This window comes from Papio anubis, chromosome 7, assembly GCF_008728515.1.
Source record: "Papio anubis isolate 15944 chromosome 7, Panubis1.0, whole genome shotgun sequence".
NCBI lineage: Eukaryota > Metazoa > Chordata > Mammalia > Primates > Cercopithecidae > Papio > Papio anubis.
In genome coordinates, this window is record NC_044982.1 from 124,563,774 (window position 1) to 124,584,576 (window position 20,803).

General features: G+C 51.9%; 1 protein-coding gene across 1 annotated transcript in view; it reads left to right on the plus strand.

Moving 5' to 3' along the window:
- Positions 1–20,235, plus strand: part of RBPMS2 (RNA binding protein, mRNA processing factor 2) — a 38,836-nt gene extending 18,601 nt beyond the window's left edge. Inside the window, exons 2-8 of the mRNA XM_031668558.1 lie at positions 7,886–7,963; positions 9,144–9,182; positions 10,033–10,095; positions 10,372–10,522; positions 10,951–11,099; positions 18,880–18,949; positions 19,121–20,235. Of these exons, the coding sequence (XP_031524418.1) occupies positions 7,886–7,963; positions 9,144–9,182; positions 10,033–10,095; positions 10,372–10,522; positions 10,951–11,099; positions 18,880–18,942 (543 nt within the window). The 3' untranslated portion in view covers positions 18,943–18,949; positions 19,121–20,235. The remainder of the gene's footprint in view (positions 1–7,885; positions 7,964–9,143; positions 9,183–10,032; positions 10,096–10,371; positions 10,523–10,950; positions 11,100–18,879; positions 18,950–19,120) is intronic.
- The last annotated feature ends 568 nt before the right edge of the window (positions 20,236–20,803 follow it).

Consider the following 20,803-nt stretch of genomic DNA (forward strand, 5'->3'; position numbering starts at 1 on the left):
GTCCAGAAGCTCCTTCTAGACCTATTGCTACTGGAAGGGGATTCCCCATTCCAGGGGCCTCCAGAAACAAGGCTGAGGATGGGGAGCTCTACTTCTTGTGCCACCCAGGTGCTGCTCTCCCCTTCGCCAGGACCCAGGACTGAGTTATGATGCTGGAGCTGAGAGTGAGACTGAGGGGCCTCCCAGGGAGGTGGGGAGAGGTCAAGAGGTGGCTCAGGATGGGTGAGGTGGCTCACACCTATAATTCCAGCACTTTGGGAGGCTGAGGTGGGAGGATCACTTGAGCCCAGGAGTTCAAGACCAGCCTAGACCACACAGTGATGCCCCATCTCAAAAAAAATAAATAAATAAAAATAAAAATAAACGTTTAATTTTTATTTAAAAATAAATATAGGTAGCTCCTAGGCACCCTAGGTCTAGCACTGGCTGGAGGGAAAGAGCTCAAGAACACAACACACAGGCCCTTCTCCCCAAAGGAGTCAGGCTTATAAACAATTGGCAACAAAGACCTAGAGGACTCCAGGAAGTGCCAGTGAGTGACAGCCCACTCACTGGCACTTCCTGTGACTCTAGAGGGAAGACAAGTAGCAAGACTTGCTTCAGAAAAGAGCAGCTCTGGTGCCCCCAAAGCTTTGCTGGGCAGATACACAGTTGTGCCAAAAGTTGGTCAGTTCCCCTAGGTAGGCCTGGCACTGACTGGGATGTCCAGCAGGGCTGGGTCTGCTCCGGTGGGTCATGAGAGCCACACAGCCACGTGTGTGGTATTCTGTATGGGTACTCAACCCTGGCCACGTTCTTTGCCTATATTGTTGCTTGCAGCAGGTTCCACCAGAAGGATTGTTCCTCAACAAGTATCTTTGACCGAGTTCTCAGGATCATCCTCCATCCGTTCCCCAGGTCTCCCCCATACCTGCTCCATCTGACTACAGGCGTACCTTCCAGCTGTGCTGAGGACCTGACTGTGCTCCCAGCATTTCTGCTCTTACTTCCCATAAGGGTGATTTTTTGGAAGGGCCATGGTTGCTCTTCACATTTTGAGTTGCTGGATGCTTCTGCAGAAGGGATGAGAGTATGGAAGGAGAAGGGCCCACATGAATGTGTTTGGTGCCTTCCAGCAGCCTGAGATTGTGAGAACCACCCTATGCACTCTTCAAATGCTTTAAAACATTTTGTGTATGTGTTGAATTCTTGTAATAAACCCATGAGTTAAACCCAATAGGCAGGACATGAGTTCTTTGGTTGAGCTTTCCTTCTTGTCATCAACTAGCTGTTGGTGCCTGAATCCTTGGCTGCATCTAACCTTTTATTTTAGTTTTTATTTTTATTTTTTAGAGGTAGAGTCTTGCTCTGTTGCCTAGGCTGGAATGCAAGTGTTGGCGATCATGACTCACTGCAGCTGCGAATTCCTGGGCTCAAGCGATGCTCCTACTCCTGAACCTCCTGAGTTGCTCAGACTTCAGGTGCCTTCCAGCACGCCTGGCTGATTTTTTTGGGGGGATAGGGCCTTACTATATTGCCCAGGTTGGAGCATCCAGCCTGTTTTCCTGAATGTCAGGCCCTGTTAGCCTGACATAGGTACCACGGTGGTCCCCAGTACTGGCCTGAGACACAAGACTAGTTGGCTGGACCTTGGAGAAGTAACTGCATGTCTCTGTTCCTGCCATTGCTGAAGGATCCTGGCTGTGCCGTCAGCTTGCCTTGTCACCTTGTTTTTGGCTTCAGTTTCCCCATCTATAAAATGAAGGGGTTGAACTAGCTGATCTCCATGATGTGTCTTGTATTTCGGACATTACCTCCCCTGGGGAAGAGAAAAACTAAAGACTCTAGTGACCACCTTAGGACATCTCACCCACATTCCCAGCTTCAGTCTGACCTGGACCCAATCCAGCTTCAGTAGACAACCTTAATAAGTGACTCATGGCACTTGATGAGGAAGGTCCTTGTGCAGGTAAATGCAGGAGCCCTAAATGAAGCCAGCATTTTATTGCTCTCACAAGTAATGGAGAGAGTAAAGTGAGCTCTCAGTCTTGGAGGTAGATGGTGTTTGTGTTGTGAAGATAAAGAAACTAAGGCCAGGCATGGTGTCTCATACCTGTAATCCCAACACTTTTGGTGAGGCCGGAGCAGAAGGATTCCCTAAGCCCAGGAGTTCAAAACCAGCCCAGGCAACATAGTGAGACCTCATCTCTACAAAAATGGAAAAGCTAGCCAGGCATTATGGTGCACACCTATAGTCCCAGATACTCTGGAGGCAGAGGCAGGAAGATCTCTTGAGCCTAGAAGTTTGATGCTGCAATGAGCTATGATAGCACCACTGTACTCTAGCCTGGGGGACAGACTGAGACTCCATTTCCAAAAAAAAAAAAAAAAAAAAGAGGCCAGACATGGTTTCTCACACCTATAAATCATCCCAGTACTTTGGGAGGCCAAGGTCAGGAGTTCCTGACCTCAAGGAACTCCTTGAGGTGAGGTGAGACCAGCCTGACCTTAAGGAACTCCTTGAGGTGAGGAGACCAGCCTGGCCAACATGGTGAAACCCTGTCTCTACTGAAAAAAAAAAAAAAAAAAAAAGCTAGGCATGGTGATAGGCACCTGTAATCCCAGTTACTTGGGAGGCTGAGGCAGGAGAATCACTTGAACCCAGAGGGCGGAGGTTGCAGTGAGCAGAGTTTGTGCCACTGCACTCCAGCCTGGGCAACAGAGTGAGACTCCATCTCAAAAAATAAATAAATAAATAAATAAATAAAAATAAGAAACTGAGATTCGGAAAGATGAAGTGGCTTCCTCAGGCCAAGCATGAAGCTAGGAAGCAAACTGCAGTGTAACTGAGGTCTGTTCTCTTTGCCATTTTTTTTTTTTTTTTTTGAGACAGGGTCTCGCTCTGCTGCCCAGGCTGGAGTACAATGGCATGATCTTGGCTCACTGCAACCTCCACCTCCTGGGTTCAAGGGATTCTCGTGCCTCAGCCTCCCAAGTAGCTGGGACTACAGGTGTGCGCCACCACACCCAGCTAACTTCATATTTTTAGTAGAGATGGGGTTTCATCATGTTGGCCAGGCTGGTCTCAAGCTCCTGACCGCAAGTGATCTGCCCTCCTCGGCCTCCCAAAGTGCTGGGATTATAGGCGTGAGCCACCGTGCCAGGCCCTCTCTGCCATTTATGGTATCGTTCTGCTATGCTGGATCACATTGGGTCTCTGGCTGTGAGTTTCTTCTCTGCAGGAACTGAGGTGTGTAGAGATGGGGGAGGTCTCCAGTGCTTAGACCTGACTCTAGGGACATTGGGAAATGGAAATGTTTTGAGGCTTGGTTCCTGCCCTAGCTTTCTGTAGTCAAGGCGAGGGATACCTCAGACTGCTGGGAACTATAAGGCGAGGGGTCCTAATGGCCACTGTGGGACTTCAGAGGAAGGAAAGGGGAGCTGAGGACGCCAGAAAGACCTGAAGGCTGGATACCTTTAGTTAAGGAGTGAGGAAGGGGTGAGCCGAGGGGGCAGTGCAGGCAGCTTTGTGGACGCTTGTCAGGGCCCTGGGGTGGACGGGCTGGGCAGGCTTGATGGAAGCAGTTGTTGGGCGGCTTTGGAACCTCTTGTCCTCCCCACGTGTGGCTGGTCAGCCTGCAGAGCCCACGCTTTCCCTGCTCCTGGTTTGCCAGTTTCCCCTTTTTCTGCCCTCCTCACTCTGGTGTGGCTGTCATCCTAAACAAGTGTCATACTGAGTGGACGGATGGCAGCACTTACCCACCCATGAGGCTGATGAGGCTGCCCTGTGCCGCTCCCCGTGCCCTCACAAACAGCAGAGTCAGGGTGCCTAGTCTCAGGAGCCCTGCTCCTCCGTGAACTTAGCTGTGTGCCATTGACAAATTACTGAGTCTTTCTGGGTCTCAGTTTCCCTGTCTGTACAAGGGGGTGGGCTTTGAGATGTCATCTGCTGGGGTGGCTGGAATCGAGTAGGAACCAAGGCAGGTGTTTGGGGGTCACACTTGCTGTGACCCAGCTTGCTCCTCACAGAGCATCTGTGCTCAGGCAGACAGGGGCCCACCAGCTCATCCGTGACTGCCTTGATCACCTGAGAGGTGACCAGGGACAGGATGGGAGCTGTGGGGTAGCCTTTTGGACTCTATAGAACCTGAAAGATGGAACCCTGAGGAAAAGGGTCATCGGGCCCAGAGGGAATCCTGGAAACGAGTCTTGAGCCGGGAAACAGCCCCTACACTCACCCCACCCCACCTCAAGCAGGAAACTCTGTGCTGAGAACTTGCTATTTAAGAGGCCTCTGGGGAGGTCTGGCCAGAAGGGAGGCATTTGAGGGAGGGTTTAAAATTAGCCCGGGTGAAATGTGTGACCCCTGGGGAGAGCTGAAGCAGAGGTTTCTGTGGGTCTGCTCTGGTCTGGGTCTTTGACCCAAATCATGTCCTGCTTTCCTGGGGAGGAAGGGGAGGAGAGAAGGGAGTGGTGCTGATCTAGGTCCCTCCATCAGGGCACTGGCGGCTGCACTCTTGGCCCATCCTCTGGGGGTGAGGTGTTGCGGGCCGACCCTGAGCCATCCAGAGGGCTTGGTGCTCAGGTCCTGTCATCCTTTCCCCGCACCCATCACCTCTGCCAGGCTGGGCGTGTAGTAGGAAGACTTGGGTTTTGTTTTTTTTTTTTGGTTTTTTTTTTTTTGAGATGGAGTTTTGCTCTTGTTGCCCAGGCTGGAGAGCAGTCGTGCGATCTCGGCTCACTGTAACCTTCGCCTCCTGGGTTCAAGGAATTCTCCTACCTCAGCCTCCCTTGTAGCTGGGATTATAGGCATGTGCCACCACATCCGGCTATTTTTGTATTTTTTAGTAGACACGGGTTTCTCCAAGTTGGTCAGACTGGTCTTGAACTCCCAACCTCTGGTGATCCGCCCACCTCGGCCTCCCAAAGTGCTGGGATTACAGGTGTAAGCCACCATGCCTGGCCTTTTTTTTTTTTTTTTTTTTTTTTGAGATGGAATCTCACTCTGTTTCCCAGGCTGGAGTACAGTGGCGCGATCTTGGCTCACTGCAAACTCTGCCTCCTGGGTTCTAGTGATTCTCTTGCCTCAGCCTCCCAAGTAGCTGGGACTGCAGGGATGGGCCACCACACGTGGCTAATTTTTTGCATTTTTAGTAGAGATGGGGTTTTACCATGTCAGCCAGGCTGGTCTCAAACTCTTGACCTCAAGTGATCCGCCCGCCCCAGGCTCCCAAAGTGCTAGGATTACAGGCATGAGCCACTGCACCTGGCCGAGGCCTGGGTTTTGAGTTCCAGGTCTGCTGCCTTTAAAGAATAAGCCATGTGACCTTGGGCAAGTCATTTCCGCTTGAGAATTCACACGCACAACTCGAGGCCCTTACATCAAAGGCAGAGAGGCCTGCTGGGCTCGGAGTGGGAGCTCGGTTTGGCGCATCCTGGAGCCTCGGCTGTCCGGACCTCCAAATACTGCCAACAACAAGGCAGGATAATAGTGGTGTCTCCGTGGGACATGAGCTGCCAGGGCTGTGAGGTGTGAGGTGCCATCACCCCAAGCCCAGGCACAGAGGCTGGTATAGTGGTGCCTCTGCTGAGGGAAAGACGTGTCCCAGGGGATAAGATGCATCCCAAGCGGCCTGAGATTCTGCTGGATGGGCTTGGCAAAAGCTCACATGAGGGAAGAAGTTTCTCTTCACCATGGCTGAGAGTCATTCTTGTGTGGGTGGGAGTGGTGACACCAGTAACCGGCAGCTATCCTGGCTGGTTTCCTTTGACATTCTTGGCTCTGTTGAGTTCTCTGGGTGCATTGGGTGCAGTTTGGCCTAACACTGCTCCAGCTCCCTGATACAAGCCACTGATAAAAGCCATCGTCTCAGAAAGGCTGCTGTCTGGAGTCAGCGGGCCATCACTAGAGCGCGGAGCAAGTTCTTTGGTACCTCTCAAGAAGGAGATGTGACCCACTGTAGGGCAACTAAATGCTTTCAAGAATGGCTGCATGATGGGGTGAGACATGTGAACTTCTAAAATCTGCAGTGGCCAGTTCAGAAGACGCTTGACTTCTGCTCTTGGCCCAGAGCAGAAGTCAAGTGTGTAGGGATGCTCTGCTTGTTCACATTTTTCATTATTCAGGAAGCCACAGTTTCAAAAAATGTTTTTAATGGATCTAAGCTATGGAAAATCTCCCCTCCCCCATCACAATTTTTGGCTGATCAGGGCTTGCTAGTTTAGCATCCAGTGCCAGCAGCATTTAAATAGCAGCAGTGGCTACAGCCACAGGATGGACACCTGGTGTTTAGACCTGGCTTGTAACTATGTTGGGGGCAGTGCTCAAAACTCACAGCATCTGCTGGGTGTGGTGGCTCACTCCTGTCATCTCAGCACTTTGGGAGGTCGAGGTGGGTGGATCACTTGAGGTCAGGAGTTCGAGACCAGCGTGGCCAACATGGTGAAACCCTGTCTCTACTAAAAATACAAAGAATTAGCTGGGCATGGTGGTGCATGCGTGTAATCCCAGCTACATGGGAGGCTGAGGCAGGAGAATTGCTTGAACCCAGGAGGCAGAGGTTGCAGTGAGCCGAGATGGCGCAACTGCACTCCAGTCCGGGTGACAGAGTGAAACGCCATCTCAAAAAAAAAAAAAAACAAAAAACCTCACAGCATCAAATGCCTCACCTGAAGCCGGCAAGATCTTGGCGTGTTCTTCAAAACTCAGCGTAATGGTTTTGACTCTTTACCCATTACCCTGTTCAGTCAACATTTAGTACCATCACCATGCTAAGAGCAGGGAGAGAGACAGGAGTATAAGGTGTTTCTTGACATTGAAGGCCCCACATCTTGTGTAGGAGCAAGAGATGGATGAGAAAGTGCCAGGACCTCTGCCGAAATCACTGCGGGGCATAGTGGGCATGGGACTCTGTTTCCTTTACATCTTCGCTCCTCCCCTCAACTAGACTAGAGCCTCTCTACCAGAAGGCCATGGGTATCATCTAGAAAATAGATACTTTTTTGTCTGAAGGGCCAGTGGTGCAATGGATTAAAAAAAAGATACATTTTTACATGTACATTTTTTGGGGGTCAGGCACTGCAGCTTTCTTCAGTTTTTTGTTTTTTTTTTTTTTTTTTTTTTTTGAGACGGAGTCTCGCTCTGTTGCCCAGGCTGGAGTGCAATGGCGCGATCTCGGTTCACTGCAAGCTCCGCCTCCCGGGTTCACGCCATTCTCCTGCCTCAGCCTCGCGAGTAGCTGGGACTACAGGCGCCCGCCACCACGCCCGGCTAATTTTTTGCATTTTTTAGTAGAGACGGGGTTTCACCGTGTTAGCCAGGATGGTCTCGATCTCCTGACCTCGTGATCCGCCCGTCTCGGCCTCCCAAAGTGCTGGGTCTTCAGATTCTTAGAGGAGGCTTTGGTTTGAAAAGGCATACTGATTAGCATGGTGTGGTGGTGTACCCCTGTAATCCCAGCTACTCAGGAGGCTGAGGCAGGAGAATCTCTTGAACCCAGGAGGTGGAGGTTGTAGTGAGCTGAGATCGTGCCACTGCCGTTTAGCCTGGGCGACAGAGTAAGATTCCGTCTCAAAAAAGAAAAAAGGGCATGCTGGGCTGGATTTGTACCTTTATCAAACAGGGCTTTCTTTTTGCCTCTGTTCACCAGCGGACTCAGTCTGTGTGCAGAGGCATCTGGCAGACTCTGCATGATACCTCTGGGATGTACCCAGAGAAAGAAAAGGGCTTTGGGAAATTCAGTGCTGTGAAATAATGTTAATTTGCCTTGGGTGTCCAGAGAGGCCCAGGAAAGGCTGAATTCCTCTAAACTCTAGAAGAATTCCAGTGGCCGGCCTGAAGGAAGAGCTGTTGTCATCCCTGTCCGTCTTGGGCAGCCTGGCCCTGATCACTGGTCTCTGTCCCCAGGTCCGGACACTGTTTGTCAGCGGCCTCCCTGTGGACATTAAACCCAGAGAACTCTACTTGCTCTTCCGGCCGTTCAAGGTGAGTCAGGACCTGGCCACCCCCAGGTGGAGCCTGGGACCCTGGAGAAGCAACAGGGTCGGGCTAGGCAGCAGGGTGATGTGGGAAGGTGTGGCAGAAGCTGTGGGGGCAGGTCCAGCCCTCTGTCCTGGTTCTGCGAATTCACATGCTGCCTTCTGAGCCTGTTTGCTCGCCAGTTAAATGGAGACAGTAAAAAAAATTTTTTTTTTCCCCTTGAGACAGAGTCTTGCTGTGTTGCCCAGGCTAGGGTGCAGTGGCGTGATCTCAGCTCACTGCAACCTCTGCCTCCTGGGTTCAAGCAGTTCTCCTGCCTCAGCCTCCCGAGCTGGGATTACAGGCATGCACCATTATGCCCGGCTAATATTTGTGTTTTTAGTAAAGATGGGGTTTCACCATGTTGGTCAGGCTGGTCTTGAGCTCCTGACCTCGTGATCCACCTGCCTTAGTCTCCCAAATTGCTGGGATTACAGGCGTGAGCCACTGCGCTTGGCCTTTTTTTGTTTTGTTTTGTTTTGAGACAGAGTCTCGCTCCGTCGCCCAAGCTGGAGTGCAGTGGCGTGATCTTGGCTCACTGCAACCTCCGCCTCCCGGGTTCAAGCGATTCTCCTGCCTCTGCCTCCCAAGTAGCTGGGACTACAGGCACCCTCCACCATGCCTAGCTAGTTTTTGTATATTTAGTAGAGATGAGGTTTCACCATGTTGGCCATGATGGTCTGGATCTCTTGACCTTGTGATCTGCCCGCCTCGGCCTCCCAAAGTGCTGGGATTACAGGTGTGAGCCATGGTGCCCAGCTAACAGTAAGAATCTTTAAATATATGTGGTTATATGAAGAATCTTTGAGATTCAATGTAGCCTTTTCAGTTTGCAGATGAGAAAACTTAAAAGGTAAGGTCTGTGCTCTCGGGTTACTAGTTAGTGGAGCAAATGGGAATTTCTGCCTGAAGTGATGAGTGCTGCCGCCTTATGCCCACCCCATGTGCCAGACTGTGTGATTCAGAATGCAGGGCGGTGGACGCTTGGCAGTGGTGGAGGTCAGGGTGGGTTGATGTTGACAGGGAGAAGGGTGTGAGAATGATTCAGGGGAGCCCTGGGGAAAGCGGGGGCTGATGAGGTGGCAGCGCTGGGTTAGCACAACACATGCTTCTGACTTTCCGCGGTAACAGCCGCCTCTCTCCGCAGGGGTATGAAGGGTCCCTGATCAAGCTCACCGCGAGACAGGTAATTTCTCTCCTAGGGTTTTCTTCCTTCCAGCCCGGACTGATTGCTGAGCTTCGAACAGGGGCCTGTTAACCTTTCCCTAATCTAGAGGCATCTGGCGGTAGAGACTTGCTCCCTGTTGTCCCGTTTCTCACAGAGCAGCCTCTGTAGGTCCCACTGTCCCTTTACTGGCCATCTGAGCCCAGCCAGCTCCTGGTCCTCCCCGTCTGTTTCTTAGGAATCTGGGAACCCGGCTGGCTGAGGATAGTAGAGCAGTTAGCTGAGCTCTGGTTTTTTTTTTTGTTTTGAGACGGAGTTTTGCTGTTGTTGCCCAGGCTGGAGTGCAATGGCGTGATTGAGCTCTAGCCTTTGATACAAGGAGGCCCAGGCCTGCTAGCCTTCGGGGGTGGTTTGGGGTCTAGACTGATTCTTGGGAAAATGAAGTTGAAGCAGTTTTCAACCTATTGCTCCTTGATAGAACCGGAGTCTTCCCGTGCCCTTGATACATTGGTGTCTCCTTTCTTGCTGGGGAAAACACTGGGACTGACTTTTAGTTATCTGCATGCATTAAAAACAATACTTTTACTAAAAGGGCAATGTTTAATTCGGTGGAATTGAGCTCCGTTGGCATCATTTCCCACAGGGTATTCCTGGGGAGGGAGACTTGACTTTTGGTGGACGTTAAGCTGCTGTTCCGCTGAACATAGGGAGGACGTGGGCTGGAGTTTTGGGGGGCTTTTTTTCCTTTTGTATTCTCATCAGCAGGGCAAATACTGTTTCCACATAGGTGATACTCTTTTTTGTTGTTATTTTGGAGGGAGAGGTGGAATGCTGGGAGAGATATAAGGGTGTTCTCTTTTTTTCCTACTAGCCTGTTGGTTTTGTGATCTTTGACAGCCGGGCAGGAGCAGAAGCGGCCAAGAATGCGCTGAACGTGAGTAGGTGGAGAATGGGTCTTCTCTGACCCACAGCCCTCTTAGGCAGTGGGTGTGCAGATGTATCTTATTTCCCAGCCATCCCTGGGCAGAGTCCTTGGTGAAACTGTGCCAAAGGCCATTACTTAAGGCCTGAGCTGCCTTTCCTCTGCCTCAGCCACTGTGTGGGCAAGTCTTCCAGGCGAGCTTGTTTACGGGACTCTTCTCTACTCTCTGCCATTAACACCCTGGGTCTTCCAGAGTAAGCCTTTCTCTTCTTTTCTCTACCCATGTAGGGTATTCGTTTTGATCCCGAGAATCCACAGACCCTGAGGCTAGAGTTTGCCAAAGCCAACACCAAGATGGCCAAGAGCAAGCTAATGGCAACCCCAAATCCCAGCAACGTGCACCCCGCCCTAGGAGCACACTTCGTCGCACGAGACCCCTGTGAGTGGCACTCTGAGCTGACAGGCCCTCATGGAGTTGTATTCGGGGCAGACTTACAGACTCTTGCAGAGGGAAGCCCCTTTTCCAGGAGGCTTTTTGTGTCCATGGCCAACCATTTTTGAAACACCTGGTTTTCCTCCCTCCCCTGCAGCCTTCCTAGAGCTTCTGAGCTGCCAGGGCTTCCAGCTTCCCTGAAACCTTTGATTTTTCATTTAAGACGGGCTGAGGCCTGCCTGAAAACAGGAGGATGCACACCATGACAGGCCAATTTAATGTGGCTTCCTTGCCTGGTCTCGGAGTCCTTGGTGGTTGGGGGTAGTCTGGCCTCAGTGTGGGGCATATGGCTCAACCATAGTGCTGGGTCGCCTTCTCTGTTTGGAAGGGGAGGCGAGTGTTCTGATGGTGGAGGCCGTTGTCTCCTGTTGTAGATGACCTGATGGGGGCTGCTCTGATCCCTGCATCCCCAGAGGCCTGGGCCCCCTACCCTTTGTACACCACAGAGCTGGCCCCAGCCATCTCCCACGCTGCGTTCACCTATCCAGCTGCCACTGCCGCTGCTGCCGCCCTCCACGCTCAGGTAAGCCCCTTCAGGTTGGGGAGGGCGAAGAACGAGGGCTCTTAGCTGGCCAAACTTTGCATGTGCCTGGCCACTTGGCCGATGCTGTCCCAGAGCTGCAGCAGAACTCTTGTCTTCCTTGATGGTTTGAAAGCCCAGACCTATTTGTCCCTGCCCTTGGGTTTAGGATCTGATGGGGAGGGACAAGATAACCCACGAGTTCCCGTGGAGGATGCCAGGCAGCGCAGCTGCGGTTCCCCAGCCCTGAGCACTCCTGCCCAGCCACCGACTGTGTCCTCCCATGGTGATGGGACTGTGACTCCAGTCCTAACCTGGGTATGATCTCTGGAGCCAGACCATCTGCCTCTGCCCTTTCCTGTCTCTTTCATCAAGCTCTTACAGATTGCTGTGCCTCAAATCTTTTTTGTTTTTTGTTTTTAGTCATGTGAAAAATGGGAATGCTTGGATAATCTGCCTTAGGGTTGTTATGAAAGTTAGATGTCAAGACGAAGTGACTAGTGAGTGCTAGGATGTAACCTGGAGCACCCTGAGAGCTCACTGAGTGTTGGCTCTCGCTTCCATGAAGTCTGGCCACTGTTCACTGTGAACCTGTGCTGGGCAGGAAACAGGGAGTGAATGCTTCTGGGGAGAGTCGGGGCTATTAGAGCAGGGCTAGGAAGGCTCTGTGTGGGGTGCTGGGCTGGGTGCCCAATGGGCAGGCAGGCGGTCAGGCTCTCCCCTGGCCATGCAGGCACTTCCTCTTGTCTGATTCGGCCACAAGTGCAGGTCACTGGAGCACACTGCAGGGGAGGTCTCTTCCCACTGTGTGTGTTGGGGAGCAGGGGGGTGCCTCACAGTGGCAATGACAGGATGTGGCCAGGCAGCCACAGGAAGGGGCTGGGGGGCACTTTTGAGCCCATCTCAACCTCTGACCAGCCAGCTGATGAGCGCTGATCCCCAGGAAGAGCTGCCTGGCCAGGGTGTGCTGTGCTGCTGCGAAGGAGAGAATCCAGGTTGCTGGGACCTGGCTGGGGAGCAGGAGGGGATGAGGAAGGAAAGCAGGAGAAGCCAGAAAGGAGGGTTCACAGGAGCCAGAGCTGAGGCGGGAAGAGTCGGGTGCTCTGCCCGAGAGCTGTGTGCACGTCCATTTTCAGGCTCTTCCAGGGGCTTAGTGACACCTGGGTTTGTCCAGTTCCAAAGCAGAAAGGGGCCGCTACCCTAGCAAACTGTTTTCCTCAGCAGGGGAGTGCTCCCTGGCTCCACAACATTCAGTTGTACTGAGGGGAGAATTGTGGTTAACCTTGGCACTCTTCCCCAGCTGAGCACCACAAATAGCTCAAAAATTGATCAGAGAATAAGGAAGGTGGTAAAGACCTTCCCCTGGAGGGAATTGTTGGGTATTTACTGCAAACTGGGTTCTGTGGCTGGAAGAGAGCGGGCAGCAGGGAAGCCCATCCTGTCTACCCTGACCTGGGCAGTGACTTGATGCTTCAGGTCAAGAGGATGTTTAACTATAAGGCCCTGGGAGTCACTGAAAGGAATCACAGGCTCCCACCTCACTGGGCTCCTCATCTCTGATCCCAGCTTTGGCACCAGTTAGCTACATGATCCTCACCTCTGGGCCTCTGTGTCCCCATCTGTAAAATGAGAGGGATAGACCAGATCAGGTGGAGAGGTTCTGCCCCATCCTCTGAGTTGCTAGGCTGTGACAGAGGTTGGGAGCCAGGGACAATGAGTTTGTCAAATGAATCAGAGAGGGCACCTCTTCCCAGCCAACTGGGGGTGGCACTGCTCTCTCGCCCTGAGCTCCACACCATAGGGCTTCCTTCCTCCTGTTGGCTTCCCTCCCAGTTTTCTCCCACCCCGTCCACACTCTGCAGCTGTCCAACTCTGGCCTAAATCCTGGTTCTCAACAGCTGTGGGACGTAGGGCACGTTACCCACCGTCTCTGTTTCTGTAAAATGGTGATGATAATGCCTACTTGATAGGTGTGTTATTCACATGATGGCGTGGAGTCACATGATGGCATGGAGGGAGTGCTGTGCAAGTGCAGATGGTCGTCATTGTTATATAATATCATTATTGTCTGGGTCCCCTTGGGTCCTCTTGGAGGCTGGAGGCCTCTTTGTGCCTGAGTTCCTGCCTTCTGACCTTCCTTGGACAGGGACTGGGATACAGGCCACCCACCCCAAAGGACAGTGGCATTTTTGGGGAGGCGGGCTAATGGAAAGAGATTAGACCAGGGAGTCATTAGTTCTGTCCTTGCTACTCAGACTCTCTGGGCAGCCATTTCCTCAGTAGTAAAACGGGTGGTTTTACTGTTTGCCGACTAAGAACATTTTATTATTTTCCTTCCAACAGCCCCACTGCTTGCCCCCTGACAGTGCTGCCCCAGAGATGGGGGATAATAGTGTCTAAATAAAGGAAATATGGGCTGGGCGCGGTGGCTCGTGCCTGTAATCCCAGCACTTAGGGAGGCCGAGGAGGGCGGATCACGAGGTCAGGAGATTGAGACCATCCTGGCTAACACGGTGAAACCCCGTCTCTACTAAAAATACAAAAAATTAGCCGGGTGTGGTGGCGGGCGCCTATAGTCCCAGCTACTCAGGAGGCTGAGGCAGGAGAATGGCGTGAACCTGGGAGGTGGAGCTTGCAGTGAGCCGAGATGGTGCCACTGTACTCCAGCCTGGGCGACAGAGTGAGACTCCATCTCAAAAAAATGAATAAATAAAAATAAATAACTAAATAAAGGAAGTATGGGCACTGTTGATCTTGAGTGGATTGTTCTGAACCCAAAGGACCAATAGGACTGAGTTTTTCTGTGCCTGGGGGCAAGGAGGTGACTTCAGGAGAAGGCAGCAGCTAAAAGACAAGGGGATGAGAACAAGTACCTCTGTTATCTACCCCAGCTGCATGCCCTTTGCCAGTAGCCCAGCCTGAGCCCACAGCTATGTGGCTGCGGAGACCAGACCTGCAGGAGGGGTCCTGGAGGTTGTTTGGTCCTGCTCTGTCTTGGCAGGAGGCCACCTTGCCTGGCCTTCTAACCCTCTTGATGGAATCTTCCCCTTTAAGAGGGTGAGGCACAAAAGCAACTGTGGATGGCAGGCCCAGTGGGGTTCAGCATAGAAAGATGGTGGCCTAAAAAAGCAGGGGTTCTCAGTGTCTTATTGCATCCCAGGGTCCTCCCAGACTGGATTTTATTTTCCATTCCAAACTGAGGTTATGTGGGTCTTCCATGGCTTTTTCTCCCCCTTAAACTGGTTCATCCATTTACCAGTGACCTTAAGGTTACATAAACTCCCTTGCCTCTATTTTCTTATCTGTATAATGGAGATGATAATAGCATCTACTTCATAGGGTTTTTATGAGGATTAAATGAACTTAGTATATGATATCTACCTAGAACAGCATCGGTCACAGTGGAAGTGCTTCATGAGCAATAGCTATTATTGTATTAGCATATCTGCATTTATGGAAAAAAAAAGGCAGTTTTGTTCTCTTCCCTTTGGCTTATCATCCAATCCCCAGAAAACCTGTACTTTTAATTCTTCAATTTGGTAGGTAGTTTGGAGCAGGTGTGTAAGTAAATCTATAGGTATGAATCTTAGAAAAACTATAATACATATTTAATCTTTTAAAAACTTAAATATTAGCGCCAGGCACAGTGGCTCACACCTGGAATCCCAGTACTTTGGGAGGCTGAGGTGGGCAGATCACCTGAGGTCAGGAGGTCAAGACCAGCCTGGCCAACAAGGTGAAACCCTGTCTCTACAAAAATACAAATATTAGCTGGGCGTGGTGGCGGGCACCTGTAATCCTAGCTACTCAGGAAGCTGAGGCAGAAGAATCGCTTGAACCCAGGAGGCAGCGGTTGCAGTGAGCCAAGATAGTGCCACTGCACTCCAGCCTAGGTGACAGAGCAAGACTCTGTTTCAAAAAAAAAAAAAAAAAAAAAAAAAAAACAATTTAAATATTAGGACTTAAAAAAAATATTAGTAAGTGTGGCTCTGCATTTTGGATGCCTGGCTAGTACACCATTGTACGAATGTGTGCAGCTCCCTGTAGATGGTAAGTTGGTTTGTACAGTTTTTGCTTACTGATAGCTATACAACAATGGATATCCTTGTGCGTGCTTCTCTGGGCACCTCTTCTGTTTTGTTTTCTTTTTTTTCTTTTTCTTTTTCTTTTCTTTTTTTTGAGACGGAGTTTCAGTCTTGTTGCCCAGGTTAGAGTGCAATGGCACTATCTCGACTCACCGCAACCTTTGCCTCCCAGGTTCAAGCAATTCTCCTGCCTCAGCCTCCCTAGTAGCTGGGATTACAGGCAAGTGCCACCACACCCGGCTAATTTTGTAGTTTTAGTAGGGACGGAGTTTCTCCATGTTGATCAGGCTGGTCTTGAACTCCCGATCTCAGGTGATCTGCCCGCCTCGGCCTCCCAAAGTGCTGGGATTACAGGCATGAGCCACCGTGCCCAGCCATTGTTTTGTTTTCTTTATGATAAATTCCTAGAACTATGACAAGATCAAAGTGTAGACTTACCAATCTGGGTTAAATGTTGTTTTAATTTTGGATGAGTGAGGCTTCCATAGTTTTGGTTGTTTATATCTTTTTTTTCTTTTTCTTTTTTTAGTTATTTTTTTGGGACAGGGTCTCACTCCATTGCCCAGGCTAGAGTGCAGTGACATGATCTTCGCTCTTTGCAACCTCCGCCTCCTGGGCTCAAGCACGATCCTCCTGCCTCAGCCTCCTGAATTGCTGGGATTACAGGTGTGTGCTACTAAGCCCAGCTAATTCTTGTATTTTTTTTGCAGAGACGGGGTTTCCTCATATTGGCCATGCTGGTCTCAAGGCTCAAGAGATCCGCCCACCTCTGCCTCCTAGAGTGCTGGGATTACAGGCATGAGCCGTCGCGCCTGGCCTTATATTTATTCTTATGTAGGTTCATCCCGTTTCTTGCTTTCTGGTGCATCTTCTCAACTGGTCAGTCCCAGGATCTGAGAGAGGGCTGAGTTTGCATCCTCCGCTCTTTGTTTTGAAGCAGCCCTCTCGGAGCCTGTGGGGTGGACTCTCAGGAGCCGCCTCTCCCCCTGGGCACAACTGGAGGCCCCGAAAGGACACTGTGGGCGCCCTGTCTTGCTGGCATGGTCCCCCGCAGGTCTCCTGTTCGGAGCTGGAGCAGAAAGAAGAGCTCTAGGAAGGGACTGTGTGGCTTCTAGAGGACCCAGGCCACTGGTCTGTGGAAAAGGAAGTGGAAAAGCAGCCCTTCTAAATGCATTCTGTCTGCTTCAGTGGCACAGCTGTCCCAGGCCCAAATATGGGAGCTTTCCTCTACTTTTTCCCCAAGGAGTCCCTCAAGCTGGAGGGAAAGTCGCTGCTTGGGAAGTAGGAGTCTGAGCACCTTGTAGCGAGAGTGTAGGGCAGGATCCAGCAGATTTGCTGAGGGCGGCCTTAAGCAGTCATTCAGAGGCCTCTGCTTCCCAGTGGTGAAAGCAGGTGGGTTGCAGGCCTCCTGAGCTCTTTCCACTCTGTCCTCCATGTTCTCCCCTTGTCCGGCCCTGTGGGACACCCAGCCCATCAGAGACTTCCTTGCTGTAGGGCTGTGCCAGCTGGAGGCTACATGAAGGGCGGTGGTCAGGGCCCACTAAGAGGCTCCCTGAGCTGGTGCCAGCCGCCGGCTTCTCTGGTAGCAGCATTGCTGGTTTCCTCGTGTGTCCTTCTCTTGTGGAATAAGTGCTAGTGTCCAGCCAGGCGTCTTAACTTCCTGCCGAGCTCCTGGGAGGATGTGGTGGCTGGAATTCTGCGGTGTACACAACGGCACCTAGAATTTGGCGGGGATAGGAACAGGTTCTTAGGAAGCTTCCATCAGCCCCCAGATGGCCTGGCATGGCTTACCCAGGAAGCAGGAGTTCCCAGCAGCCAAGTGGGTAACTGGGTCTGCCTGCTCCAACCTTAAGGGAGCTGTCTGCAGACCCAGCTTCTACTCCTTTCCTACCACATGCTCATGTGCTGCCCCTTCCCTTCCTGAGGGGACTCCAGCTCCCCTCCCTGGATGCTCATCCCCCAACCCCAACTGAAGGTCCTGTGTTGTCCTGTCCCCCCACCCCCACCTCCTTCTCCCTGTCTTGGGTCAGGCTGGGACAGACATGCTTCACCGTGCATAACTGGGGCAGGCGGCCTTCCCTGCGGTCTTGGCAGTCAGCATACTTGCCTTCCAGATGACTGGCCCACGGGGAGGAGGGAACGTGTCATTTTCTTGACCAGTCTCTGGGAACCCAGCTTTGGAGCTACTTGCTCTGTGGGGCCTTCTGGCAAGTGCCGGGGTTTAGGCAGCTTCCAGGCACTGGTGAGGATGAGCTCAGATAGCTGCCACCTGCCTGACATTATAGACCTCTAGACTTAGAGGCTTGTGATGGAGGGCATGGCACAGCGGGGGCAAAGGTCAAAATAGGGGAGCCTCAGCGGGTCTCATCCATGGCTTCTCAGAAGAATCAGGACAGATGGACAGATGTTAGAGAGTCCTTACCCCTTGGGGTCCACACGGACGTTGGGTTTTTTGTTTTTTGTTTTTTTGAGACGGAGTTTTGCCCTTATTGCCCAGGCGGGAGTGCAATGGTGTGATCTCGGCTCGCCGCAACCTCTGCCTCCCAGATTCAAGCGATTGTCCTGCCTCAGCCTCCCGAGTAGCTGGGATTACAGGCATGCACCGCCATGCCCGGCTAATTTTGTATTTTTTGTTGTTGTTGTTGTTTTTCGAGACGGAGGCTTACTCTGTCGCCCAGGCTGGAGTGCAGTGGTGCAATCTCAGCTTGCTACAACCTCCATGTCCCGGGTTCACGCCATTCTCCTACCTCAGCCTTCCAAATAGCTGGGACTTCAGGCGCCCACCACCACGCCTGGCTAATTTTTTTGTATTTTTAGTAGAGACGGGGTTTCACTGTGTTATCCAGGGTGGTCTTGATCTCCTGACCTCATGGTCCGCCCACCTCAGCCTCCCGAAGTGCTGGGATTACAGGCGTGAACCACTGCGCCTGGCCTGATTTTGTATTTTTAGTAGAGACTGGGTTTCTCCATATTGGTCAGGCTGGTCTCGAACTCCTGACCTCAGGTGGTCCGCCTGCCTTGGCCTCCCAAAGTGCTGGGATTACAGGCATGAGCCACTGCACCTGGCCTTGTTTTAATAGTGACAGTGTCTCACTACGTTGCCCAGGCTGGTCTTGAACTCCTGAGCCCATGTGATCCTCCCACCTCAGCTTCCCAAAGTGTTGGGATTACAAGTGTGTGCTACTGCACCTGGCCTTACTGTATCTTTGCATCCTGTCTTACCTGATCCTCACAACCACCCATGTCTTCATCATTTCTGTCCTATAGCTAGATGAGGACACTGAGACCCAAAGAAGTTAAACAAAAATGTATGAGGCTCATTCTCTTCCTCCTCCTCCGTGGAATTAGTAATTCCGTGCTGTGTCAGTAAAGGGGAAGGGTGGGTTGCTGACACCACTGCCCTCAGCTGCCAGGGCTCCTGCCAGTATAGTGGCCCATTTGGATTGGGCTTATTGGGGTATGAGACGCCTGCGTGACCTTCTTTCGCTGGAACCTGTGTCCTGCAGAGGAAGCACATCAGGCAATGCACTCCCCGGATAGAGAAACTGATGCTTAAAGGTGAGTAACTGGCCCGATGTCTGCCAGCCAGTCAGTGACAGAACCAGGACTCCAACAGAGATACCGACAGCCATGGTTACCGGGCTTCCTGTTGAGGGAAGGGATGCACAGCTGGCTCCTGACACTGGCTTCTCTTGCAGGTGCGCTGGTACCCTTCCTCTGACACCACCCAGCAAGGATGGAAGTACCGTCAGTTCTGTTAGTTCTTCAGTAAGTGTTGGCCCCAGAGGCCCAGGACAAGTGTTCTAGACTCCGGCTCCCTGCAGGGCCGTGGTTCCTCCCTCTGCCCGGGTCTCAAGAGCTTAGCGGAGCCCAGAGCAGGCCTGGCTTTAGCTCTAGTCCCACGCCTCTGCTCACGGCCGCCTCTCTCCCTCCCTCCAGGTCTGGTCACCAGGGAGGTGGTTCTGGGAATCTGTGGTGGTGCCGGGACAGGCACCCTGAGTTCCCACTGCCCCTGGGCGGCCTGTGCAGAGCTGCTGCTGCCCTCCAGAGACTGTGAATCCTAAGCCTGACTCAGTGGACTGCTTCCTGTTCCCCTCCCTCCTTTTCCTCATCTTGTTCTGCACCCTCAAGCCTTTCTCCAATGCCTCCTAGGAGGATTTGGGGACCTTCTCTCTGGGGCACCCAGATCCAGCTCGGAGACCTCACTGGGACCTGGCCAGGCCTGACCTCCCGCCCAAACTTGCTTCTGTAGCTCCCCCTTGAGGAAGCGAGGCATTTAATTTTGCATGTTTTCTGGCATGAATTAAGACACTTCCACTTGTGTATATGTGAGTGTACAGTTTGTTCTCACACTGTCACCATAGCGACAGGTCCTGGCTCCCAGTGGTTCATCCTGCCTGGCCCCTCTCTCCTCACCCCACCCCTACGCCCACCCCACTTCAGGGAGGCCCAAGCCCCGTGGCCCCACATGCTTCCAGGCTCGGCTCCCACCTCCACCCAACAGATAGATGGGGTTTGCTTTTTCATTTCACACTGGGCTCCTCCGCTCCTGTCTTCTCGGATGGGCCAACAGTTGTAAGAAAGCCCTCTCTGCCCGTTCTGTTCACCTCTCCACAGCGCACCCGGCCTGCCACTGCTCCTCATTCTTTCTAAACCTCGAAACAACCAAAACGTGAGAAGTATTTTTGTACCCTGTGTAACAAAATATTTATGCATCATAAAGGATTTTTCATGTGTGTACCATTAATTATTAAAGCGACCTCGTTCGCCCTGTCAGATAGGTTTAATGTTTAGTTTGAGGCATGAAGAAGAAAAGGGTTTCCATTCTTCAGCAGTACGCCTTTGCGTCAGGCATTTGTTTAAGAAAATGAAATGAAGGAAACACTGTGCAATGTTTTTTGTTTTGAGCATATCAGTGCTTTACCGTCAGCCGCAGCTGTGACCGTCTGGCCATTTCAGACTTGGGAGATGAGGCGGCTGTTGTCATTGCTGATCCTGTGAGAATGTGAAACTGGATAATATATGAAATGCAAAATAAAACAAAATCAAAATGACTGCTCTCTGGCCTTTGCTTCCCCCTTCCGTGGACACAGACTGCCATTGGGAAGGCAGAGCCAGAGAGACGTGGAGTGTGGAGTCGGGGGAAGGAAGTGAAGTGGGCCTGGCCTGCTGGCAGCTGGCTTGTGACTGTAAAGGTGGCGGGGGAGGACCTTGGAGGAGGACCTTGGAGCTCGCTTAGCCTCTTTGGCCTCCCTGTTTGTAAGCTGGAGAAACAAAGTCCTAGGGAAAGTGACTTGCCTCAGGGCCCGGCAGCTGTGGCTTCACTTCCTCAAGTTTCCAGGCTGTCAGGGTAGGGAGAGACTCCCTGCACCCAGAGCAGACTCCCAGGTGGGACCTTCCTTTTCTGGGGCGCAGTGATCTACTTGGCTTAACCATTTATGGCCTGTGGTCTTTTCGAGCCTTGCTCTAGTAGAAGAGGACTGAGGTTTGGGCTGTTGGGCTCTGCCAGGTGGTATCTGTCCTTGGCTTGCCTCTTGTGAGGCTGTGCTGGTGGGAAGGCTAGGACCTGGAATCTTGCCCAGAAGGGGTTAACCTTATCCACCCTGTAGTCTATGGGCTGCA